Source organism: Perognathus longimembris, chromosome 8 (genome assembly GCF_023159225.1).
Source record: "Perognathus longimembris pacificus isolate PPM17 chromosome 8, ASM2315922v1, whole genome shotgun sequence".
Classification (NCBI taxonomy): Eukaryota; Metazoa; Chordata; class Mammalia; order Rodentia; family Heteromyidae; genus Perognathus; species Perognathus longimembris.
In genome coordinates this window covers 44,910,540-44,935,073 of record NC_063168.1, presented here as the reverse complement: position 1 = coordinate 44,935,073, position 24,534 = coordinate 44,910,540, and the positions used below count along the sequence as shown (strand labels likewise).

The following is a 24,534-nucleotide window of genomic DNA, read 5'->3' as shown; positions in this document are numbered from 1 at the left end:
TCTATGTGGTATAAAAGTGACTTTTAGTGAATAGCCACATAATTTAGGAATGTCTTTCTTTTAACTCCAGAGATCTCCTTTCTTTTAATTTCTCAAAGCTTTTGCTTGTCCAGGCCAGGGTCCATAGTTACTGTGTAGTATGTCAGGTTGGCATACATAGCCACGAACCATGTCTCTCTTAACTGGATGACCTGCCAGGAAGGTAAGCTTCAGCGGCCAGGGGTTCAGTCCTGTGTGTCACATTTCAATGACTCAGACAATATTTTACCACCAGCATCTAGGATTTTCTACCTCTAGATTGTACTCTGAGATCTGCTATTATAGCTTACTGATTCAGCAGGTATTTATTGAGTTCCCACTGCATGCCTTGGAAAAGAAGTGGAGATGAAAAAAAACTGAGTTCTGTTTTAGCATTAGCAGCGGTCTGCTCAGTTGGAACCTTCTTAGAAAATGGTTGGTGAATGCACTGGAGACTGCATTGCATAATAGTGTCTTTTGGTGTAGTCTTCTGATAGTCCTTCACCTCTTGCTACATAGGAGGGGTCTCTGATGCTTATCTGGGCTATCTCTGTGATGACAGTAACAGCTAACATGGTGGATTAGGGCTAAGTTACTTGGGCTTCAGTAAAGTTGAGCTTCAGCTCAACTGAAGTAGGTCCAACTGAAGCTGGTCCTCCTGAAGATTGCCTCATAATGCCTTCTTGCTATTCTAGTAGGCAGTATAACTCACTGTTATGTCCCTAGTACTGGCTGAGCCCAGAAGATAGGTGCTATGTCAAGATGTAGCTATAATTGAATTACAGCTACTTCAAAGTTAGGGAATTTTCAAGCTTTCTTTAAGGTTTTTTTTTTTTAAGTGCTTCTTAAAATCCTTGCATTAAGAAAACTCTTGAGTTAAGAGACTACTTTTCAGTTTAGACTTTATAGTGCTAATCTAGGACTTGAACTCAGTGCCTGGGCATTGTCCCTAAGCTCTTGTGCTCAAGGCTAGAGGCTCTACCAATGAGCTACAGCTCCGCTTCCAGTTTTCTGGTGGTTAATTGGAGATAAGAGTCTCACTGACTTTCCTTCCTGGGATGGCTTTGAACTGTGATTCTCAGATTTCAGCCTCTTGTGTAGCTAGGTTTACAAGTGTGAGCCACCAGGATCTGGCTTGCTAATCTTTCTTTGATTCTTCTGCCATTCCAGTTTTTCTTCCTCTCCTCCATTACCAATTGATACCACACAGCACCCTCTTATGGCTGACTGACAATATTATTTCCACTGGATTTGAAGTAAACATCCTCAACCATTTGTTTGCTGTTATCTTGCTTTTGGTTTTTATTCTTAGGCATTACTCCCTTACAAGAAGAAAGAAGAAGTCCTATTCATTTAGGAATTCAGTTAGAAACTGTTTCTAAAACAAAGAAGAAATGCTATGCAAAATTAGAAAATCCTGACTTCCATATTTAAAGAAATTAGAAATGAGTTAAAATATCTTCCCTCTAACTCTACCTCAGTCACTTTCTAAGCTTATTTTTGACAGAGAATAGTGTCAGTTGGGTACTACTTAGCTCATATTTAAAATTGTTGCAATAGGCCTGCTGTTGTACCCCTGTAATCCCAGCAGTAGGGAGTCAGAAGCAGAAAGATTGAGAGTTGAAAGCTAGCCTGGTCTACATAGCAAGACCATGTCACAAAAAAACAAATGTACATACACTGAAAGAACAGAAAATGATTTGGCTAAGACCTCTAAAGGATGTTTATTTAAACAAGGATCATATTTAGGACACAATTTTTTATTCAGCTTCATAAACTTCATATTCCCTTGTCTTGGAAACACAGGAGTGTTTAAGGTTTTGATAAATCCCAAACAGAAGCTTGCTTTTTTTTTTTTTTGCTAGTCCTAGGGCTTGAACTCAGGGCCCTAGCACTGTCCCTGGCTTCTTTTTGCTCAAGGCTAGCACTCTACCACTTGAGCCACAGCACCACTTCCAGCTTTTTTGTGTATGTGGCGCTGAGGAATCGAACCCAGGGCTTCATATATGCTAGGCAAGCACTCTCCCACTAGTTCACATTCCCAGCCCCCTGCTTTTTTTTTTTCTTTTTAATCACTTATTGCACCCAGGAGGGACAGAGTCCATGAAAGTGGGGAGCTGGGACAGTTAAAACCAGCAAACTGCTTTGATTGTGAATGAAAGGTAACCGTGCAAGGTTATTGATTATGAGCCCCTCTGGGAAGCCTGCATGCACCAAAGTGAAATCCAGGCAGCTTGGTTAATAAACTATGTGAACTATTTTTCCAGAAGGTTGTGTTCTTATTGTGAATATTTTTCTTTGCACAGGGAAATTCTAAAAAGAACAAGAGTCGATAGTTTACAAATAGCTGGTTGGTGACTGTTCCTTCCAGAGCTGCAGAAGCTACAGGGCCGAGACTCTCCGTCCAGTGCTGGCAGCCATCGGGCGGCCGAAGTGTTGTTGGACCCAGTATACTAGTCAGTGTTGAGAATGGCTTTGAAACACTTCGGATATATCTGCAAGCAGTAAGGCAAATACAGAATTTGGTGTTGGCAGTGAAATGGAAAACAATACGTATACCATGGATATCGTAGCTTTCCTTATGCTGTTTTTACTGTGCACTTTTTAAAATTAGGTTTTAATTTGAGTATGTAAGAACAACGAATATTTTGTATATTTTCAAACTCAATTATATGGTAACCGATTTGGTATCTATGGAATAGATATATGTTTCTGGATAAAATGCTTAAATTGTCAAACATCATTACTTCTTACCATAATTGAAAGCAGTCTCCAGATTCTTTTTAAAGATTTGTTCAAATCTTTCTTCCCCTCTCTTCTCTCCTTCCCTCCCTCTCCCATCCTCCCTCTCTCCTGCTCCCCATCTTCTCTTTTCTCTCTGTCTCTCAGAGGGAGTGGGCCTTGCAAACATTAGATCCTGTGGGTTTATTATCATTGTCTTCAGCTCTTCAGTATCCTCTCTGTGTTCAAATAATAGCTAATGATATTCATGTCAATAAATTCGTACTTACATCAAACTTTCAGCCTCTTTTTGACAACTAGATAAAGGAAATAAAAAACCTATTAAAGTAGGCTTTATAAAATGATCAAATCTCAGTAGACAAATGTAATCTTTCTAATTCCTCAAATTGGAGTAATTGTATAGTTAATCTTTTATGAGGCCTTGAGAGCTGCTTAATCACCATGCTGAAGTAAGCACCCTAAGCGCTTTCAAGCCCTTGGGCAATCTCAGAACTGTATGGCTACTGTTAGCCTTAAGGGTATCTCTTCTAGCACGGCACTACCAAGGCTCCAAGTAGACTGTACCTTTCTCAGTTGCCTGCGTGGGCCCCTTTTGCTTCTATGTCCAAGTTCCAGATGAGCCAAGGGGTTCTTCAAACCCTTTCCTCCCCTTCCTGCCTATAGTTCTGTGACCCTTGGTTCTGTTGAAGCTATTGCCACTCAGCCCTGAGATACTTTTTCTAGTTCCTCTGAAAGCCCATCACCAGCACCCACTGTGCTCAGCAGAGCGGCCAGGCAACCTTCGGCTACCTGTCACACAGAGACACTCTGGTTGTTGTGCCTCTCATGGCAGTGAAGGTCTTTAGACCCTGCCATGGAAGGATCTAGGCGTTAGTTAAGTCCCAGTGTAGCCCTTCAAGTCACTCCTTCAGCCCTTTTTGCAGTTCCCTGCTTATTGGCAGATCTCCATCAGTTGAACTGCACCTACAGTTCTGCAGCCAAACTTTCCTCATTACTCCTGGGCCTTGGCTCCTGAACTCTGGGGAAACAAGCATGCTGACTAGCCCCTGCCAGATGATTTTTCATCTGTTTCTATTCCAAGTTTCATTAAAGGCTTCATCATTTCGCCAGCCTTGCCGCCTCAGTCCTGGGCTTTGCAATCAAAATCTCAGCCTTCCAGCAGTCAGTGCCTCTTTGCTGTGGCACTTGTGCACAGTACATGCACCCATCCTCACAGCTTTTCTTTGCTTTACAAGAAGAGAGGTTCCTGTTCTGCACCATGCGAACCTGTTACCTGTGCTTTCCATCCTACTCCCTGTCCAGGCCTTGGATTTTTAACATTCACATCTTCAGTTTCTCATTCTATTGGCTCCTCCCCCTCAGCTTCCCAACCAATTGAACATACCCATCCTTTAAAAGTTTGGATTGGGAAGTGGTACTGTGGCTCAAGTGATAGAGCACTAACCTTGAACAAAAGAAAACTCAGGGACAGTGCCCAGGCCCCAAGTTCATGCCCTAGGTCTGGTACACAAAACAAAAAACAAAACCAACCTTCCAAATAAAAGCTTAGAATGTTACTTGGAGGTAAAACTCCCCAAGTTTGAATCTCTATACTTACAAATGAGTTTACTTAGCATTTCTGGGCCTCCATTTCCTTATCTGTAAAATGGGGATGTTAATAGTATTTCATAGAACTTTAAGAGGATTAAATGAATTAATATTGTAATTTTCCCACTTAGTAAATATAAAGGTTATTACTAATAAATGTTATTGGTAATATTCATGTTATTGCTACTTCTGTTCTTTCCCTTTTTTTTTTTTTTTTTTTGGTGTTGGTCCTGGGGCTTGAACTCTGAGCCTAGGTGCTGTCCCTGCGCTGCTTCTGCTCAAGGCTAGTGCCCAACTACTTGAGCCAGAACTCTAGTTCTGGCTTTTTTGGGGAGGGAGGGGGAGGTCAGTTAGTTTATTAGAGAGTCTCATGGACTTTTCTGCCCAGGCTGGCTTTGAACCACAATCCTCAGATCTCAGCCTCCTGAGTAGCTATGATTACAGGCATGAACCACTGGTACCTGGCTCTTTCTTTTCTGTTTATCCAGGTGCTTTGCATTTTTCTTCCAGACTGTGGAAGAAAGTCTATGTTGGCTGTCTCAGGAACTCTATTATTTCATCCAGCTTCCCCTTAGCACATTTTGGTTGAGGGCCCTCCCCCTTCTTCCAGTCACTTTTTAACTAGCTTCTCAAGCCAATTTAAAGGTCCTGGTACAATGTTTATTTGACTCTTTTTTTTTTATACACATGCTCACTGTTACCCAACTCTTGCCAGCTACAAAATGAATTTAACATATTTATGCCATGATGATACCCCTCCCTTCCTTCTGGTCCTGTAAGACTTGAGTCAAGCAGGTCTAAAACACCAACAAAACTCCAAATGAGTAACAACAACAAGAAAAACATGAACTAGGCAAAACAAAAAAAAAATTCCTAATCTTCCCCTATGTCATGCTCTCCTATTTTAGTGTCTATTGCCAAATAACACACTGTTCTTGTCTGTATTATCTTTCTCCCTATCTGACTCCAATACACACACCCTTTAAAGTAGTTGCATCGGGCTGGGGATATAGCCTAGTGGCAAGAGTGCCTGCCTCGGATACACGAGGCCCTAGGTTCGATTCCCCAGCACCACATATACAGAAAACGGCCAGAAGCGGCGCTGTGGCTCAAGTGGCAGAGTGCTAGCCTTGAGCGGGCAGAAGCCAGGGACAGTGCTCAGGCCCTGAGTCCAAGGCCCAGGACTGGCCAATAAAAAAAAAAAAAAAAAAAAAAATAAAGTAGTTGCATCAACATTTTGGCTCGGTGGGTATTCAATATATACTTCATTGTGACTAGCAAATACTAGTAGTGATAGCTGAGGGTATATAATATAGCACCATTCTTTTTCCTTCCCTTTACAACTCTTTGTTTTCCCTGAAGTTAATTATCATATTTGACAATTAGTTATTGTGTTTTTCTGCATACTTATTATTAATTTATTCTTAAATTTGCTCTCAGGTATATAATTCTCTTTTCAAATTCAGTTGGGTATTCGGCCAGCTTCTTCCTTAGGAAGCCTCATGGCAGATGTTAGTACATATCTGTAGTCTCAGCTACTTGAGAGGCTTAAGAGGGGATTGTTTGAGCCCAGGAGTTAGAGGCTAACCTGGGCAAAATAGCGAGACACCATTTCACAGACAATAACATATAAAAAGTGAAGTCTGGAATAATCTGGCCTGCTCCAAACCATCGGTGTTGATCTCCGGGCAGTCAGCATGGGCGGCTCCGCTTCTCAGTGCCACCCTTCCATGCCTGCCCTAACTCACCACATGCCTTTGCAGCACCCTTCTCAAAAAAGTTCTCTCTCCCCTTGCAGCCTGTGGAAAGTGAAAAACGAGGAAATTTTCAGTCTTAAGGGGAGATGTGAGACTCTGATAGTCTCACGAAGATTGAGCTTGAAGTCCACAGAGTGAAAGCTGAAAAGGGGGGAAAAATGTCATAAACTGTGCATTGCTTTCTGGAGGAGGTGGGATTTCCTGACCATACCAAAATGATGTTTCCGCGTCATATATATTATGTCAAAAATATTTGGATGCTTAAATGTACCAAGAGTATACATCTCTCTAGATTGCTTACATATAATGGCTCCCAGTTCTTATAACCATTGCTTCATGTTCTTATTTGATGCACATATTAAGATGTGTCAGAAGTGTGGAGATGAGCCTCAAGCACAGCATGGTTCTTGTGTATCATTTGGTTTGTCGGCACCGCCCTCCATTAGACTATTAGATGAAGTACTACTCTGTTGCTTTTTTTTTTTTTTGAGGTGTTCCCCCCCAGGCTTTGCACATGCTAGACCAGCCTTCTACCACTGAGCTACCCCCTAGCCTAAGTATCAATCGCTTTTCAAAGCTCATAAAAATGGATTCCCATGCTTTAGGAAAGATGGTAGAAACTTTAGTTAACATAACATGACCACTTTCAAGTACATTATCCATTCAAAATGAAAATCAGCTGTAGCATTTGCAAAGAAAAGTATGACAGGGGTGGGGTGAGAACTTAAGTGAGGAACCAATTAAGAAAGCTGCCAAGTGAGTTAGAAACAAAGACTCCCTCCATTTGACTCCCCAGTCAGAAAGATGTGCAATTTATGGTTATATGCAGCATTAACTCTGCAAGTGGCTCCTAGGTCTTTAGGAAAAGACTTCAAGCTCCTCCATAACTTTAACATAAGATAACAACATAGTTGGCCTCTGATGAGTATGAAAACATCCGTGAGCCACACTGGCAAGGAATGGTGTGTTCTGTGTTGGAAGAGGAAGTTCTGTTCTCGGCTCAGAGCCATGTCCTCAGATACCATAGTGATAAATGGAAAGTTAGTAAGTGGATGCTCTTTGTCTTAAATTTTTAAGCAGTTTAGTAATTAGTTCCAAATTAGGAAGGCAGGCAGAACACACGAGTGGGAAAACTCATTAGAGTCCTTGGAAATTGTAGAAATAAAAGGCTAGAGAGCATTAGAGCAAGTTTTTGAGAGGGGAGGATTAGAACTGACTCCAGGCTGTTTGCAGACAGAGCAGCTTCAAAAATTACAGCCTTCATCTTTGCTCACTTAGAACTGAGGAGTAAAATAAACTTCTGTTTATTTTGTCAGAGCCTCTAATTCTCCTGGAACTCAACCCCACTTTTGTAAGTACCATGGAATCATGGAATGACCCAGTTGGGGGAGTAGGAGTGGGCATCTTTTAGGCCTAAGAATAGAATCAGTACAATTCAGTTAAGAACAAAATGTCACTTACATCCTGCTAAGAAACTGAAAATTATTCTCACTTTGGCTTTCCTATCTTTTTCTTTCCCTTCCTTTCCCCCTTTTCCTTTCTCCTACCCCCCTCTCCTTCCTGCCCCTCCTTTCCTCTCTTTTTGGAGACAAGCTCTCACTACATAGTCATGGTTGGCCTCCAACTCAAGATCCTCCCTTTGTCTGGGAGTATGGCATAGTGGTAGAGTGCTTGTTTAGCATGCATGAAGTCCTGGGTTCGATTCTTTAGTACCACATATATAGAAAAAGCCAGAAGTGGCATTGTGACTCAAGTGGAAGTGATAGAGTGCTAGCCTTGAGCAAAAGGCCAGGGACCGTGGCTCAGGCCCTGAGCTCAAGCCCCAGGACTTGCAGAAAACAAAACAAACAAACAAAAAACAGATCCTCCTTCCTCAGCCTCCCAAGTGCTAGGATTTCCGTTTGTGTTGAAACGGCAAGTCTCATATAGTTATTTTCACATATGTCATCTCCCAAAGCAGCTACAGACGGTGTGAAACAAAAGCCACAATGGACTCAGTTCCTCAGCGCCTGGCAAAAGGTATCAAATTGTACATAGTCCGTGTTCTGTAAAGGCTAACTGGATATCTCTTAGAGATCTGCATCTGGCTTAGGGTTCAACTACAGCCATGGCTGGTATAGCTCAAGCCATACCCCAAAGTGTCCCATGTTCATGATAAAGAACGTGGAACTCTTGGCCATTCTGAACTGATTAAGTGATCACCCATTTGGCATTCTCAGTGAAGATGTGGGCTTTCTATTGATCTCACAAAATTCCCACCCAAAATATATTAGGATTTCCTCTTTTTTTTTGGGGGGGGGGTCCATTGTGAAGCCTGGGCACTGTCCCTGAGCTCTTCATCTCAAAGCTACGGCTCTACCACTTTGATCCCCAGCATCACTTCCAGTTTTCTGGTACTTAATTGGAGATAAGAGTCTCATGGACTTTCCTGCCTAGGCTGGCTTTGAACTGCAATCCTTAGATTGCAGTAGCTCCTGAGTAGCTAAGATTACAGGCATGAGCCACAGGTACCAGGCTGGAATTTCCTCTTGTAAAAGACTTCTAACAGGAGCAATTCAGATCAGAATGCATGATGCATTTAAAATGGAATTTGCACCATTTCATCTTAACTGTTGTTGGATGTGCTTCACACACATATATACACATACATACATGTATATATATATATATTTAATGTATGTATACACATACATGTGTATATGTGTGCATGTGTATGTACATATGTGCACATCTATACATGTGTATGCATATATTTATACATACATGTATGCAATATATAAATGTATTTTTTATTACATATATAGTTTATATAATATATATATATATAATTGTGTGTGTGTGTGTGTGCCAGTATCAGAGCTTTAACTCAGGGTCTGGGCACTGTCTTTAGCTTTTTTGCTCAAGGGTGGCACCCTATCACTTGTGACATTAGCTCTACTTTCAGCTTTTTGCAGTTAATTGGAGATAAGTGTCTCACAGATTTTTCTGCCCCACTTGGCTTGGAAAGATAGTTCTCAGATCTCAGCCTCCTCAGTAGCTAGGATTATAGGTGTAAGCCACTGGTACTGGCTTAAATATGGTTTTCCAAAAACCCCCTTACTATATTTTGGAATGTTGTGATATAAAGACACTGGAAAGTTTTAGAGAAGAATGTTCTCATCAATCATTTAGGACCAAGCAGTCTGTCCTCTTGACATTATAGTAATTGATCCTGACAGCTTCAGCTGACTTGAGTTTTAAGGAATTCCAAGTTAGTCTCACAGGTCCTATCCATAGACACTTTAAGGACCTCTTGTTAAGCTGTCAGGAGAGTGAATCTTGTGAATGATCAGGAGAATGCCATAGCTAAGGGTCTGCTTTCAGTAGAGCAGAAGAACAGGAAATGAACCTGAGGACACTGGTGGCAGTGAATGGCTGTGCAGCCTCGCCATGGAGGGCAGGCACCACTGTTACCACCAGGTTTTGATTACAGAAGGACATTGCATGGAAGGATCCTTCAGAAACAGGTGCTGGAGTTTCAAGAAACAAATCAGCATTCACAGAAGTGGCCGTCTTTGGAGCAAGGCTGAGTCACATGGAAGGGATGGTCACTTTTGCAAAAGATAAGATACTTTCCAATCAATTATAGTTACTTCTTTAGAAGATTATGGGCTTGTGTGCTTTACGAAGTGTCAGAAGTTTCCAGAAGAGAATTCTTGCACTAGGTGGGCTACCCACTAATCAAGGCCATACTGCTTATTTCAAAGATGACAAAAATTCAAAGGCACACTCTATTTAATAAAGTGCAGTGGTAATGACTGTTTTTCAAGTGCATGATTTCCGGTAGCCGCACACTCACTCGGCTGTTAGGGGTGGCATTTTCTGAGATGGGCTGGTCTTGGAAAGCACACAGTGAAGAGTAGGCTCATAGGACACAAGGTTCAATTTGGGGGTGGGGAAGACAGGACATAGGGGTGTGTCAGGACCTTCTTGCTTTCCACTTTGCCTAGCTCCTTACCAGAGGTAGATGCATCTGAAAAGTTGGGTCTAGCCTTTCACTTGCTCTCTACCTTGAACCCAAGGCCTGATACTTGTTAGGCAGTCATTATACCACTGTGCCAAGTCTGCAGCCTTGATTTTTGCCGCTTATTTTGGAGATGGAGTCTAGCAAACGTCTCACTCAGTCTTACCTGAGAAAAGAGCATCTTCAACAATCCCCAGGCACTCGTATGCCTCTCGGAGTGTCAGTTTCCTTCCTCATAGCCTGGCTGGGGAAATGGAGCACTTGAATCTCTTTGTGTTTCCAAGCTCTCCAATGAAAAACAATGATACAAGCCTGAAACATTAAGTATTTGAAAGAGCATCCCAGGGCGGTGCAAACACCGGGAAAGTGTTTCAACTTTCCCCATGTGGCTCCCACCGGTCCAGCACAGCACCTGAGTACATGGGCGACAGGCCCACCAGAACCCCTAACCCCAGGCTGGGACACCAATCTTGCCAGCTGCGGCACAGAGTGCTCATTGCGTGCCCACTGCGTACTGGGCTCCGGGACTACAACCGTGACTGCGTTACCACTGCTATCAATACATTCTTTTGCTTAAAAACTTGAATGGATTCCCCGTCTCATGTCCGGGTTCTCCTTCCTATCCTAACCCTCCGGGATCGCCAATTCCCCACAACGACCTCCAGGCCTGGACTGCCTGCCCCTTCTCTTCCCTCTAGGCCAACTCACTTCCAATCTCCAGAGATTGGGGGGAGGGGGGGGTGGGGGAAGGGCGGGGCGGGAACCTCCCCTGCCCCACCTGAGGAGGAGGAGGCTTCCCTGGTGACCGGCCAGCCTGCTACGGTGTGGGGGTTCGCAGCTATCGCCGCCCCCTCCTCCCCAGAGGAGTTTCCTCCCTGTGGAAACTTCACGTCCGGCCCCGTCCAGCTTGGCCCTCGCCGTCCAGGGCACGGCTGGCCCCGCCGGCCCGTCCTGCACGCCCTAATGCAGGGGTGGAGCGCGGCCAGGGGACCGACGGGGAACGCGGGCAGCGAGTGGGGGCCGCGCACGCCGGAGAGAGTTTGGGGGACCCAGGGCGGGAAGGAAGGGGCGCGAGACGGGAAGATGGGTCCCCGCAGAGCTGCGGGGCGGGAACCGCCGGAGTCCCCGGCGCGGAGGCCGCCCCGCCCCGCAGCGCCTCCTCCCTCCCCTCCTTCTGCCCTCCTCCCGCCCTCCTCCTCAGTGGACGGCGGCGGCCGGAGTCGGAGCCCCAGGCGCGCTGCGCGTGAGTGACTTGCCCCCCACCCCAGCACAGCCTCCCGGGGAGGCTTGGGATGCCCCCTCTCCAGGGTGGGGTGGAGCCCCCTTCCCCCAGTTTGCTGAGACTTTAAGGGAGGGGCAGGGGGAGCGGACCCCTGGACTCAGGCATCCCCTGGGCGCGTCGCTGCTCCAGAGGCAGCGAAGATTCGGGAGGACGGGGGTTCCCCTCCTCACCCTCAGCCCGGGGCTGCTGCTGCGCCCCAGGTCCTGACTCTACAGGAAAAAAAAAAAAAACTCCCACAGCGGAGAAAGGACTCGGTTCCGGGGGCGGTGGGCCCCGCGTGCACCCCAGGCCGGCCCGGCCCCTGTCCTGCAGCCATCCCTGGGGGGATGGAGGGTGGGAGGGGGGTCCGGGTCCTCACTTTCTCTCTGGGCCCTCCTAGTTCTCCACTGCTCTCTTCTACACCTACCCGCTTCCCCAGAGGGAGATGAGTGTCCCCAACTTCGTCTCCAGCCTTGTGTCCCCCTCCTGCTCTCCAAGACTAAGAGCCAGGCCACGGGGTGGGGGGTGGGGCACAGCTGCAGACAGGGACACTTGGCCAAACATTTCCAGCAGGAATGCCATGAGCTGGGACCTGGCGTTGGGACCTTGTGGATGCGGAGAAAACTGACATCTCTTCGTCCTGTCCTGTCCTCTCCTCTCCAGTCCCCTCCCCACCCCTCTTTTTCTTTCTTTCCCTCTTGTCCTATGCTTCCTTATAACAACGATAGTAAGAGTAGTTCTTTTTAATTCTGAGAACGGGGGGGGGGTTTATTTAAAGAAAAGAGAATTAGAATGCTTGCTAGAAAATACTGTACACAACTTGGCCTTTGAAAAGTGAAGACTTCAGTTCACCCTCAACTGTTTTGGTGGCATAAAGAAGCTGGGCATAGCTTCTTTCTAGATTACCACAAACGAGCTATGGCAGTCTCTTCCAAGCGCACACTAGGCTGTTGCTTTCGGCATTCCTAGCCTTGCCTGCCCCGCCCTGAGTGCAGGTCTCCCCCTCCCTGTCCATCTTATTCCTCACTCCCTTCCCTACTTTCTCTTGCATTAATCAGAGTTGTTGTGCAAACTGGGCAGTGGAAGAGGCTAAAATGAGCAGGACCATAAAGAACAAACGGCCTCACTTATTTTAATATGAGGCTGCGGCTTAAACTAAAGTCTTGATTGGGTGGATGAAATGTTTAGTTCATTTGTGTGGTTTTAATGTCAGGTCTTATTATGGTTGAACCAATGTTTCCATGACAGGCCTTGGTTCTCTGGTGCTTTAGAGAAAGCCTGCAAATTCTCGCCTGGGACCAGAAAAATCAAGTCTGGAATCTGGAGGATTATTTTAGGGATTAATCCAGGTTGCTATTGAGAACTTGAGTCAAAATGACAGGGAGAGGCCAGAGCAGGATTTATTTCCACATGACCTGGAAAAAAGGCTTTGCTCTTGTGAACTGGGTGAGCAGGATCGCAGAAATGTTGAACTTATGTTTGTAGCAGGACACAGTTCTCAAGAATTTTAGCCATTCCTGGAATAGGCATATACAAATGGTTGAGATGAACATGTAGTAAGTAGAATGGGGTGTGTGCAACCTATTCAAACAGGCCAAAGTGATGAAGTGAATTTTGCTGGAAATACAAGAGCTTATTTTTAAAAGGATGTAATTCACTTGTGTTTGACAGCTCTGCATTAATAGGGATCAGTAAGGTTTTACTGTGGTTTCAAAGCATCATTGGTAACAAAGTGGTATGAACTCCTTTCAAAAGGAAAACCTTCTAGTTTTGAACTTGGTTGGCCTTGCAACTTAGAAAAGCAATGCACTCTGATAAGAATCTTCAGTCCCTTCCTGTTCTGGAGAATTTTTAATGGTGTATTTAGTGCCCTGGAATTCAGCTTTACCACTGCTTGGGGAAAAACTGCCTTTCCGTCCTGTTTAGCTTTTGCACCCTTTCTGAGAGGAATCTTGCTAACCATGGGTGGTTTGCCAGGCCTCAATCGCCAAAGTTTACCCAAGAGTCTCAGGATAGGCTGATTTGGATGCTGGGGGCCACCATGAATGCCACAAGGGGTCCGTGACCTAAGGAACAAGTAGTCTGGATGATAGGGTGGAGGTTCCATTTCTAAAGTCAGCCATCATCTGGCCATGTCAGGTGAGTTAGAAATTCATAGTCATGAAGTATGGCACCTACAGAGAGGGCAGAGGGTAGGAGTAAAGTACGCTAAGAACCAACATGTTATATGAGAATATTGAATTACATTGGCCTGCTTAGAATTTAGAAAGCAAGTTATCTGTTAGAAAGCATCCAAAATATTGGATTGGTCTATACATGGAAATAGATGATGGGATTACAGATGCTTTTGATTTTCTTTGTCTTGCTTGTATTCCTAACTTGGCAATAGTAATAGCTCACATTGACTTATGTACGGTATTTCATTTAAAAAATGCTTTGAGGGGCTGGGGATATAGCCTAGTGGCAAGAGTGCCTGCCTCAGATACACGAGGCCCTAGGTTCGATTCCCCAGCACCACATATACAGAAAACGGCCAGAAGCGGCGCTGTGGCTCAAGTGGCAGAGTGCTAGCCTTGAGCGGGAAGAAGCCAGGGACAGTGCTCAGGCCCTGAGTCCAAGTCGCAGGACTGGCCAAAAAAAAAAAAAAAAAAAAAAAAAAAATGCTTTGAGGGCTGGGGATATGGCCTAGTGGCAAGAGTGCCTACCTCATATACATGAGGCCCTGGGTTCGATTCCCCAGTACCACATATACAGAAAATGGCCAGAAGTGGCGCTGTGGCTCAAGTGGCAGAGTGCTAGCCTTGAGCAAAAAGAAGCCAGGGACAGTGCTCAGGCCCTGAGTCCAAGCCCCAGGACTGGCCAAAAAAAAAAAAAAAAAATGCTTTGAGGTAAATAACTATTATTATTTTCTCTATAGTAATTCAGAGGCTAGGATTAGAGGAACAACTTGCCTAAGGCCACACAGCTATTAAGTGCTGAACTCATCTGTGAATCAGGGCAGTGGCTACAATGTATGGATCTCAATGTATGGATGCTGGGGGTCATCATGAATGCCAAAGGGGTCCTGCACATGATTTATTATTGTTGTTAATATTTTATTATTATTATTATTGAAAAGAATAAAAGTAGATAGAAAAGGGAAGGAGAGATATTTATGCTTTAAGAAGAGCTATTATTTGCTGAGTGTGTTCAAGCATGCCTGTAATTGTAGCACTGATGAGGATCAAGTTCTTATCCAGCGTGGGCTACAACCTTGTTTCAAAGCAAGCAAAACATTAATATTGTGATTACCTATAAAATGCCTCTATGTCCTATCCCTCTGGTCTCCCACAGTCACCTCTCTTTGGAAGTCTGCAAGAAATTTTCCTAGACCTTGAAGAGCTCATGTTTCTTTGGAAACCAGCTCTGACCAGGAGAAGTATTCATAGATGCTCTTTGCCAAACTGGAGTTCCAGGAACCCCAGGGAATTCTGGAGCAGTCTCAGTATAAGGCAAATTCAAAAAGCAGGTCAGGCCTATTATTTCCTCAGAGCCAAGTCAGTATGGGCCATCAGGTGAGTATGCTGGGTGGAAAGACTGAGGAGGGCAGGAAGTGGCCAGACATCCTTTAACTGTATACTAATGGGATGTCAGGATTGGTCATGGATTTAATACTATGGAGTAAGAGAAAAGGATTCTTAATACTTATTATCATGAGAGCAAAATAATAAACTTTTTCTTTTTTGGTGGGGGTGTTGGCTCTATGGGTGATCACATGTATTGGAAAACTTGTCTGATTTAGAGGAGATGATGATATTCAGAGTGATCCCGAGGATAAGATGGGAAGAAATACATATACCCTGAATGCCATGTTTCCCGTGGGCATCCAGGCCCTCTAGGTCACCTTATCTGTCTTGCAGCTGGCATCTATCAAACATGGGTTTTTCTTAAACACCTGGTCAAACAGATACCTTAAGAAGGAGGCTTTTATGCTTCCATTCCTCAAGGAGGAGTCTTTTCTTTTTTTTTTTTTTGCCAGTCCTGGGGCTTGGACTCAGGGCCTGAGCACTGTCCCTGGCTTCTTTTTGCTCAAGGCTAGCACTCTGCCACTTGAGCCACAGCGCCACTTCTGGCCATTTTCTATATATGTGGTGCTGGGGAATCGAACCCTGGGCTTTATGTATACAAGGCAAGCACTCTTGCCACTAGGCCATATTCCCAGCCTGATCTTGTGCTTCTTTAGTCATATGAAAACCTTTCTGGTCTGAGTGTTAAGAATATTATTGTCTCATGTTTTATGGGTGTTATGAATCTATATTAACTGTGTTACTTTTCTCATTTGGCCAAATGGAAGCTCAGAGCCAACTTAGGAGCCTACTTTGAGCATATGTATAGAATGTTGTGGCCTTTATTCACTCATTTATCCATTCATTTATCCACTCATTTATTCTGCAGTACTTGGAATAGAACTAAGGACTTTGTGCCTGCTAGGCAAGCACTCTGAACTTGAGCCATGCCCTTGTTGGTGGTGCTTGTTTGAGACAGGATCTCAATAACTTACCAGGATGGGCCTCAAACTCAGAATCCTGTCTCCACCTCCCAAGTAGCTGGAATTACAGGCGATCCCTACCACAATTATTGGTGAACTTTTTTTTTAAACTTTTCATGATGACTTATTTTTACTGTTTTATGTGTTCCATGGGAGTTGCTTTCTATGGCAATCCAGTGGCCCTCAGACTGTTAGCACACCCTCATGGAGTAATTTCCCACTCACTCCTCTGCTGATGCTCTCTGGGTCCACTTCACACTAGCCTTTTAGTCTCTGCATGTGCTGCTAAGCTGGCTTTCTAGTCTTGTGTAAGGCTCTCCTCTCTTCCTCTTTGCCCATGCAAATGGCAATATTGTTTGTTGCATCCTTGGATTGGTAAACAATGGTCCTCCAGACTTTCATCACCTCCAGCTTTGGGCAGATGTCCACAGCATCACCTGTACTCTCCTCACTGCCTTTAAAACACCACCTTGCCATTCTGGCCTCTCTCTGCTGGATTTCCCCTGGAGCCCAGTGGCTGCAGCTGCCACTCATTGGTCTTGCTCACTGGGCTTCCGTGTTCTAGGCAGGCACCTGCGGGTTTCTATTATATCTTCATTTGAGTTGTGTTTAAATGTTTTGAAGTGTTTGAATGAATTAGGAAGGGAGTTGTGAGCTGCTTTTTTTTGAAACAGGCTCCCTTGATGTAACTCAGGCTGGTGTTGAACTTTCAATCATCCTTTCACAGCCTCCTAAGTGCTGAGATTACAGATTTGGACTATTATGCTCAGCTACAAGGACTCATTATGGTGTCAACCCAACTCACTATAGTAACTATGCTTTTAATGTAGATTTATCCATATTATGAACTCTAGATTACTCATTTCAGCAGCTATCCACTGAGAAAGCCCCTCTTTTACAGTTATTTATTCATAGTAGCATACATCAACTGTATAAGGGAGTTTTATTGTAACATTTTTAGACAATGTGCCCTATCACCTGTACCCCTCTATCACTCTTCCTTACCAACTCCCCTATTCTGAAACACTCCCAACAGGTTTCATTGTTCCCTTTTCCTATGTGCAAACATCCCCACGTTTCCTCTTCATTAGCCCCCACCCCCATTCTCACTGGTGCCCACCCTCCTAACAAAGCCTATTTCACTTTTCTGTCATTCTTTTTATTAATTGTATGAAGGGGCTTCACTATGATATATCAGATGTGCCTTTTTATATTTCAGTCAGAATCACCCTCTTTTTGTTCTTTCCCTACCCAACTCCCTGTCGATGCACAGCTTTTATTGAGATTCCTTATGAAGATTTCATACTCAGTTGCAATATAATTTGAAAATGTGCACCTTCCATCTTTTTTTGGTTCTGTGTTTCCTTCTGTCTTTTCCCTTAGTTCCCTCATAAGCTTGTCAGTGTAACTGAGATGTTTGAGTGCTCATTGTAAAGTTTTACTCTGTGTATGTAAAGTAGGATCCAAGTAGGTAAATCCATGAACAGTAGCTCCCGGAAGTGAAATATGTGGTTCCCAGGGCAGTGTGTCAGAGGTGGTGCCATGTGGAAAGGCTGCTGCTCCCAGGATGTGTGCAGAGATGACCTGAAAGCTGCACATGCTCACTGTGTTTCTCACTTCAGGGAAGGTGACTGGGGACCATCGATTCTTTACTTGGGGCTGACCCCATTTCTGGGAATGTTGATCAATATCTGCAGAGCCTGCTTGTAATATTTAAGGCAATCCATAAAGATATCTTTCTCATACTGTCTAATAAACCCTGTTCTTAATCTTCAGACAACAAATCAAGAACTAGTCTCAGGCCTTCGCTGGTGCTCACAGAAGCCAGTAATGGAAAAGAAATAAATGTTGGAGTCAAGCAGACCAGCATTTTTTTGTCAGTTGTGGGGCTTGAACTCAGGGCCTGAGTACTGTCCCTGAGTGTTTTTGCTCAAGGATAGCCCTCTACCACTTTGAGCCACAGCACCACTTCCAGTGTTCTGGTGGTTCATTAGAGATAAGAATCTCATGGACTTTCCTGCCCCAGTTGGCTTTGAAACATTATCCTCAGATGTCAGTCTCCTGAATAGTTAGAATTATTAAGAGTGAGCAGGATTATAAGAGTGAGCCATCAGCACCTGGCTCAGACCAGGGTTTTAATGCAAACTTTGCCACTAGCTAGGTATGTGGCCTTGGACAAGTTATTTAACATCTCCTAGACTGTTTTCTTCTCCATGTAACAAAGTCTATGTTAGTAGGTTGTTTTGACACTAAGTGAGAAGATAGGAATTAACACAGGCCAAGTGATTAGCATATGTTAATGTTCACAAACTTTACTCTCCTTCCTCTATTTATCCTCCCCTATTTTGATTATTTCAAGGCAGGATTGTTCTTCAGGGACTCTGGTAGGGGAAAGGCCATAGCTATGCTTCCTACTGCCTTCCTCCATCTTGTAGGTAATCAGTTTAGGTTTCTCCTGGATAAGTTTTCTTAAGGCTTTTGTCCAGCCATTAGCTCATCCTGCTGGATCTTTCCACAGAATAACTGATGTTATTAAGGACCTTGTTCCACTTGACTAAAAATATCTCTTTGTCTTGTTGATGCATTTATTCTATTTTGTGTATATGTATGTGTATGCTGGTATGGGGCTTGAACTCAGGACCTGCGTGCTGTCTTTTAGCTCTTTTTGCTCAAGGCTGGCACTCTACCACCTAAGCCACAGCTCCACTACTGGCTGAAGAAAAGAGTCTCAGGCACTTTCCTGCTGGGGCTGCTTTCCAAAAACGATCATCAGATCTCAGCTTCTTGAGATAACTAAGATTATAGGCATGGGCCACATCACCTAGTCTGTATTTAACTTTTTAAGGAAATGAAACCATTTTATTATTAAAATCTGTTACTACCTGCAACCTGGAGCTGAAGAAATGAGAAAAGACAGAGAGAAAGGGAGAGAGGAGGGAGCCAGGGGTTTCAGGGCTCACTGCTTCTCAACCCCGAGCTCCTGTTAATAAGCTTACATTATTTAGTTCAGTACAGGGGAGGTGACTACAGGTACATGCAGAAAATAGGGTTTCAATCTATCTTGTGGTTACAACCATTAACAGGAGGTATAGCTTGTATATGTAGTGATAATTGACTCCCTTTTCATTAGGGAACAGAGGCGAACAATAAACATGTAACCATAACATAAACATTCATTATATTTCCAAGGCCTTAAGCTTTTAGGGTTCAGACAGCTCTAATTTAAACAAAGTTAGGGTAGTAACTTACACACTTGTCTTGCCTTGACTGCTTGACCTTTCCAGTGTCCAGTTCTCAGCCCTCTGAGTACCAAGGAGGCAGCCTTCCAAACTCTTAACTCTTTCCTGGTCTCCCAGCTAGGCCCCAGGGTTCCCTACAAAGTCAATATTGTAAATGTTCAGCTTCAGAGGAAGTATGTTAAGCATGCATATCAGCTAGAGACACTGCCGGGCTTCAATTTTCCCAGGAGGGATCACGAAAGCCCTCAGCCATTGCAGGGCAGGTGAGTCATGGAATCCAAGAAGATTGAGCCCTAATAGGAGGAAAAACTGAAAGTTTCCTCGAGAATTTCACAAGGTCTAAAGTGAATGACAACTGTCATTTGTCGGAGTCCTGCAGCATCTGTACTTGACTCAGAGCCTGAACTTTGTAAGACTCTTATCAGAAATAATAGTGATGAGAGTGATGCCTTTTTCAGTAGAGAAAAAGAGCATCACAGAAACAAGATTTAATTGGAATTATGGATATATCTCCATATAAATATGTGTGCCCAGAGCACAAAAATAGCTTTTCCGTTGCAGAATGAAGCCAAGCGTTTCATGGAAACAGTATTGGGAATACTAATTTAAAACAGTTATGACCCAGAAATTCAGAGACGGGTCTGACACGTTGGCCTCTCTTCATCCTTTTGAACTTGGTTTTTTTTGCTCATGGTAACTCATATTCAGGGCTAATTTGGAGAGGTTTTGAAGATGGGAATCAATGCTACCAACCAACCTTGTTTGCCTTGGCTTTGCCTTGGCATCAGTGCAGTCACAGAGAAATATTTTAATCTCACAAATTCACACCCGAAAACCACCCTTAGTGCAGCTCCAGGTCTGTTCCTCATTTGTGGCTTAATGTAGACCCTTATAAGTTCTGTGAAAATCCCGGTGCCTCTGCTAGTCATGGCTCCTATGGGAAGGTGTGCAGTCACGGTCATTCTAAGTATAGACTTGGTGGTGAGGTGCTTCTGATTGTCCAAATTATTAAGGGTACTCTAAAAAATGATCAGGCTTTGCTGGGAATAAGAGAATAATGTGAGGGTCCTCCAAGTCTCTGACTTGCATAGATCAACATTTTCCTCCAATGAGAAAAGAAATTGGGCTGCAGGTCTAGCTCAGTGGTAGATTGCTTGCCTAGTATGATCAAGGCCCTGGGTTTGATTCTCAGCATGAGAACATAATAAAGGAAACAAAACAAATTATTTTCAGCCTCTGACATCATCCTCTTTTATCAGTCATCTTTGATTGTAAAACTCTTAGTGGAGAGTGGCCCTGTTACCGCACGTGATGGGCTTAGCCAGCTTCAAACAGCCCCCTGCTTGTTGGGATCTGCCTCTTCCTCACCCACACATTCCCCACTCCTGCCAGATGCTCCCTAACTGCTCACACATGTACGTCCACGTGTGCCAACCCTGGCTGACTTTTAATGATTACAGCCTGCTTGTCTGAGCAGATTCTCACCCAGCACTATGGACTGTGTACAAATCCGTCTGCTGGGAGACTGACAACAGCTCCCCTACTGAGACAGGCTATCTCCTTTGCTAGTTGCTACCCTGCCTATGCTTTCCTGTTTCCAGTCTGGTAACTCTCCTCCCCTCCCCTCTCAGAATTTTTCTGTTTGTCTTGTGTCTGCTGTTGCCTTTCTTGGATTTCTTTGTGCATCCTGGATCCTAACGACTTTGTCGCCTGCTTCTTCACCTCTGTAGCCTTTTGATATTTATTTGATCATGCGTCCAACCACCACACACATGCACTATTGAGCAGCTGCTCCGTTTGAGGCTCCCCTATCTCATAACTGGTAGCACTGTCTGGGGCCACTAAGTCACCATAAAGAAGAGCGAGGGTGATGTCGCAGTTCTGTGTACTTTGGAGATGTTACTGTGTCAAAAAAAAATCAATTTCTCTTCCTTATTTTTTAGGCTTTAAAAATCATTAATTGGTAAGTTGAATTGAAACCCCTTTGCACAATTACTTAAAGATAATATAAGGATGATGATAATAGTAATGATGTTAATAATAATCAGTGCATGCATCCATGTTTATCGCTGCACAATTCACAATAGCCAAAATATGGAAACAACCCAGAGGCCCCTCTACAGATGAATGGATCCAAAAAATGTGGTACCTATACACAATGGAATACTACATAGCGATTAGAAATGATAAAATATTGGTGTTAGCAGGGAAATGGTCAGAACTTGAACAAATAATGTTGAGCAATACAAGCCTAGAACACAGAAAACAAAGGGGTATGATCTCCTTGATATATGACTGTTAATGGGTGACACTAGACACCAGGTCTGCAAGACAAAAAACTTCTTTTAGGGCTGGGAATATGGCCTAGTGGCAAGAGTGCTTGCCTCATATACATGAAGCCCTGGGTTCGATACCCCAGCACCACATATATAGAAAATGGCCAGAAGTGGCTCTGTGGCTCAAGTGGCAAATGCTAGCTTTGAGCAAAAAGAAGCCAGGGACAGTGCTCAGGCCCTGAGTCAAAGGCCCAGGACTGGCAAAACAACGACAACAACAACAACAACAAAAATGCTTCTTGTCAAATGGTATTTCCACAGGTTTGGGTCAGCGACCTTACATTATGTATCTAAAACCAAACAACTACTAAACATAAAAAGGTCTAAAATAGACCTCTCAGTGGGTCACAATAGCTCAAAAGCTATGTATGTATGATCATATAAGACAAGGATAAGCAAACTCTATTGTTGACATTATATTTAAAGTTCTAGGTGAATTGCCATGTGGCTACTGTATATGTTTTTGGTTTACTGGGTATTGTATATATGCCTACCTAATCTAGGGAAGGGAAAGAAAAATGAGGGTGTAAGATATCACAAGAAATGTATTCACTGTCCTATTATGTAACTGTACCCCTTTTGCACAATACCTTGTCAACAAAATTTAATTAATTAAAAAAAAAGAAAATAATAATCAGTGCATGGCTCCAATCCTTCATAGTTAGGAGGTTGAGATTTGAGTATTCCATTTTGAAGCCAGCCCAGGCAGTAAAGTCCATGAGAGTCCAGTCTCCGATTAGCCAGAAAAAAAATCCAGAAATGAAGCTGTGGCTTAAGTGATAGAGCAACATCCTTGAGCGAAAAAGCTAAGTGAGAGTGCAAGGCCCTGAACTCAAGCCCCAGAACTGGATGTGCATGTATGCACGTGTACCCCTCATCCCCCTCTCCCCCACCAAAATCAGCCTAGAGGGACAGAAGCCATCAGGTTCAACTCTGGCTCCTGCTGGTTTTGGATGACCAGTCCCCCCATCTGTCCTCTACTCTTTCAGAACTTGCTTTGCAAAATTCTCCTTGGTTCCTACTTTATGAATCCTCATTGCATTTAGGATAAAGTCAAACTCATTAGCATGATACAGATGGCTTCCATGCCCTTCCTCACCTGTCTGTCCTTATCTGCCTCCCCTGCCTGGCCTGCTCCAACTGTGCCTGTGTACCTGGGGATTGAGGGGCAGGCTGTCCTCTGCCTCCCTGACTTTGTGTAGGCACTCTGTTTGGCTCAGTCAGTTCCTAGCAATCTTTATTTTTTTTTTTTTTTGGCCAGTCCTGGGCATTGGACTCAGGGCTCGAGCACCGTCCCTGGGTTCTTCCTGCTCAAGGCTAGCACTCTGCCACTTGAGCCACAGCGCCCCCTCTGGCCGTTTTCTGTATATGTGGTGCTGGGGAATCGAACCTAGGGCCTCGTGTATCCGAGGCAGGCACTCTTGCCACTAGGCTATATCCCCAGCCCAGTTCCTAGCAATCTTTACGAGTCAGTTTGTAGATCCATTCTTCCTGAAGACTTGTCTGTGCATGTGGGCATGCACACGCCTGTGTATTTATGTATGTGCATGTGTGTGATTTGAATTCAGGGCCTGGGTGCTGTCCTTTAACTTTTTTGCACAAAGCTACCACTCTGTCACTTGAACCACAGCTCCACCTCTATTTTTTTGGTAGTTAGTTGGAGATAAGGTCTCACGGACTTGCTTACCTAGGCTGGCTTTGAACTGTGATCCTTAGATCTCAGCCTCCTGAGTAGCTAGGATTACAGGCATGAGCCAACATGAAGGCCTTTCTAACCCTGTAGGATCAGCAGATTCAACACCGTCCCCTGAGCATTGACCACCAGACCTCTTGCCAATCTTAAGTTGGCATATGTCTGGGTTTGAGCCCCTCTAGTTGGCTTTATCTTGTAAGCAGAGCATTTGAGAATTGTCTACCTAGATAAGGAACACCCAGAGGTGGTGGGACATGACTGGTTTTGTGTGCAGCATAGTTTTTAGAGCACTCAGTTATCACGTACATGCACGTGAAAATTAATTCACCCACATACTTTGTGATCACACACATCAAGACCTAACCCCCCTTAGGGCAACTTACTTTAGCTCTTACCAGGGGTATATACAAAGCACAAAGTCCCTGTCTAGTGGATTTCTATAGAGTTAGAGAAAGAATGAGTGTGCATACACACCAACTAGGGAACATGTACTCCAAAATACACTCAGAAGAGAGGCATACTGTAGCCTGAGCCTTCTTTCCTCTTAACTGCAATTGAAGGACATGGGCTGGATCATAGTTCCTATCCATCTTCTCAGCTGGGTGACCCCGAGTGAATCATTTTCCTGTTCTGGACTTCTCTTTCCTCATGTAGCAAGTGAAGTGCTAGAAAAGATAATAGTTAATGCTAGTTGAGCATCATTTACTATTAGGCCTAAAGACAAACAGCTGCCTTCTATTAAGTGGAACGAATTCAGGACTGTCATTTTTCAGCCTTATGATGGAATTTGTTGATGACAAGCCCACAGCACTAGGCAGAGCTGCAAAGCCAAGACTAGCATTTGCCTAAATTGGGGCAGAAGGCCAAGACCCACTTGTAAAGCAAACACTGAGCTAGCTGGCAGGCCCTGGAAGAGATGCCCCAGGAAATAGTCCATGTCCCTTGGCAGTTTGAGGTCAAAGCTGACTGAGGTCACTAGCAAACAGGTGTGGAGGTGAGCTGTGCAAGTGTGTTTTCAAGCGTGGGCTGAAAATGTGTTTTGCTCTCAGGAAAGGAAAGGAAGACAGGTGTGCAAGGGATTAGTCAGCAGCTGCCTTAGGCTAGCTGAGCTTGTAGAAGGGAAGCACAGTTAGATGAAGTTCCCCAGAGTGTAGACCAAGCCTGGAAAAGGTTAATTTGGGGTTAACAAGAGAGAGAGAAGAGCTTAATCCTGTTCCAATGAGAATGGGATGAACTCATTTACTAACTAATGAGGTCTCCATCACTGGACAGGTTTATGTAGCTTCTGGATAATTCCTCAGCAGGGATATAGCATTAAAAATTCCTGAATTATGAAGGTTGACTGATGTCTGCCGGTGGGTTTTTATTTC

General features: G+C 44.1%; 2 protein-coding genes and 1 long non-coding RNA gene across 4 annotated transcripts in view; 2 read left to right on the top strand and 1 right to left on the bottom strand.

Moving 5' to 3' along the window:
- Positions 1 to 3,035, top strand: part of Ppp1r21 (protein phosphatase 1 regulatory subunit 21) — a 58,978-nt gene extending 55,943 nt beyond the window's left edge. Inside the window, exon 22 of the mRNA XM_048352960.1 lies at positions 2,325 to 3,035. Within this exon, the coding sequence (XP_048208917.1) occupies positions 2,325 to 2,354 (30 nt within the window). The 3' untranslated portion in view covers positions 2,355 to 3,035. The remainder of the gene's footprint in view (positions 1 to 2,324) is intronic.
- Positions 3,036 to 3,224: 189 nt separating this feature from the next.
- LOC125356462 lies at positions 3,225 to 19,940 on the bottom strand. Its single transcript, XR_007211898.1, has 4 exons — positions 18,893 to 19,940; positions 10,571 to 10,576; positions 4,034 to 4,047; positions 3,225 to 3,235 (listed from the first exon to the last, which is right to left on the bottom strand). It is a non-coding gene; the product is annotated as an uncharacterized LOC125356462 (long non-coding RNA).
- Positions 11,279 to 24,534, top strand: part of Ston1 (stonin 1) — a 38,753-nt gene continuing 25,497 nt past the window's right edge. For both annotated transcript variants that reach the window (XM_048352961.1, XM_048352963.1), the window contains exon 1: positions 11,279 to 11,350. The gene's annotated coding sequence lies outside the window, so the exon portion shown is untranslated. The remainder of the gene's footprint in view (positions 11,351 to 24,534) is intronic.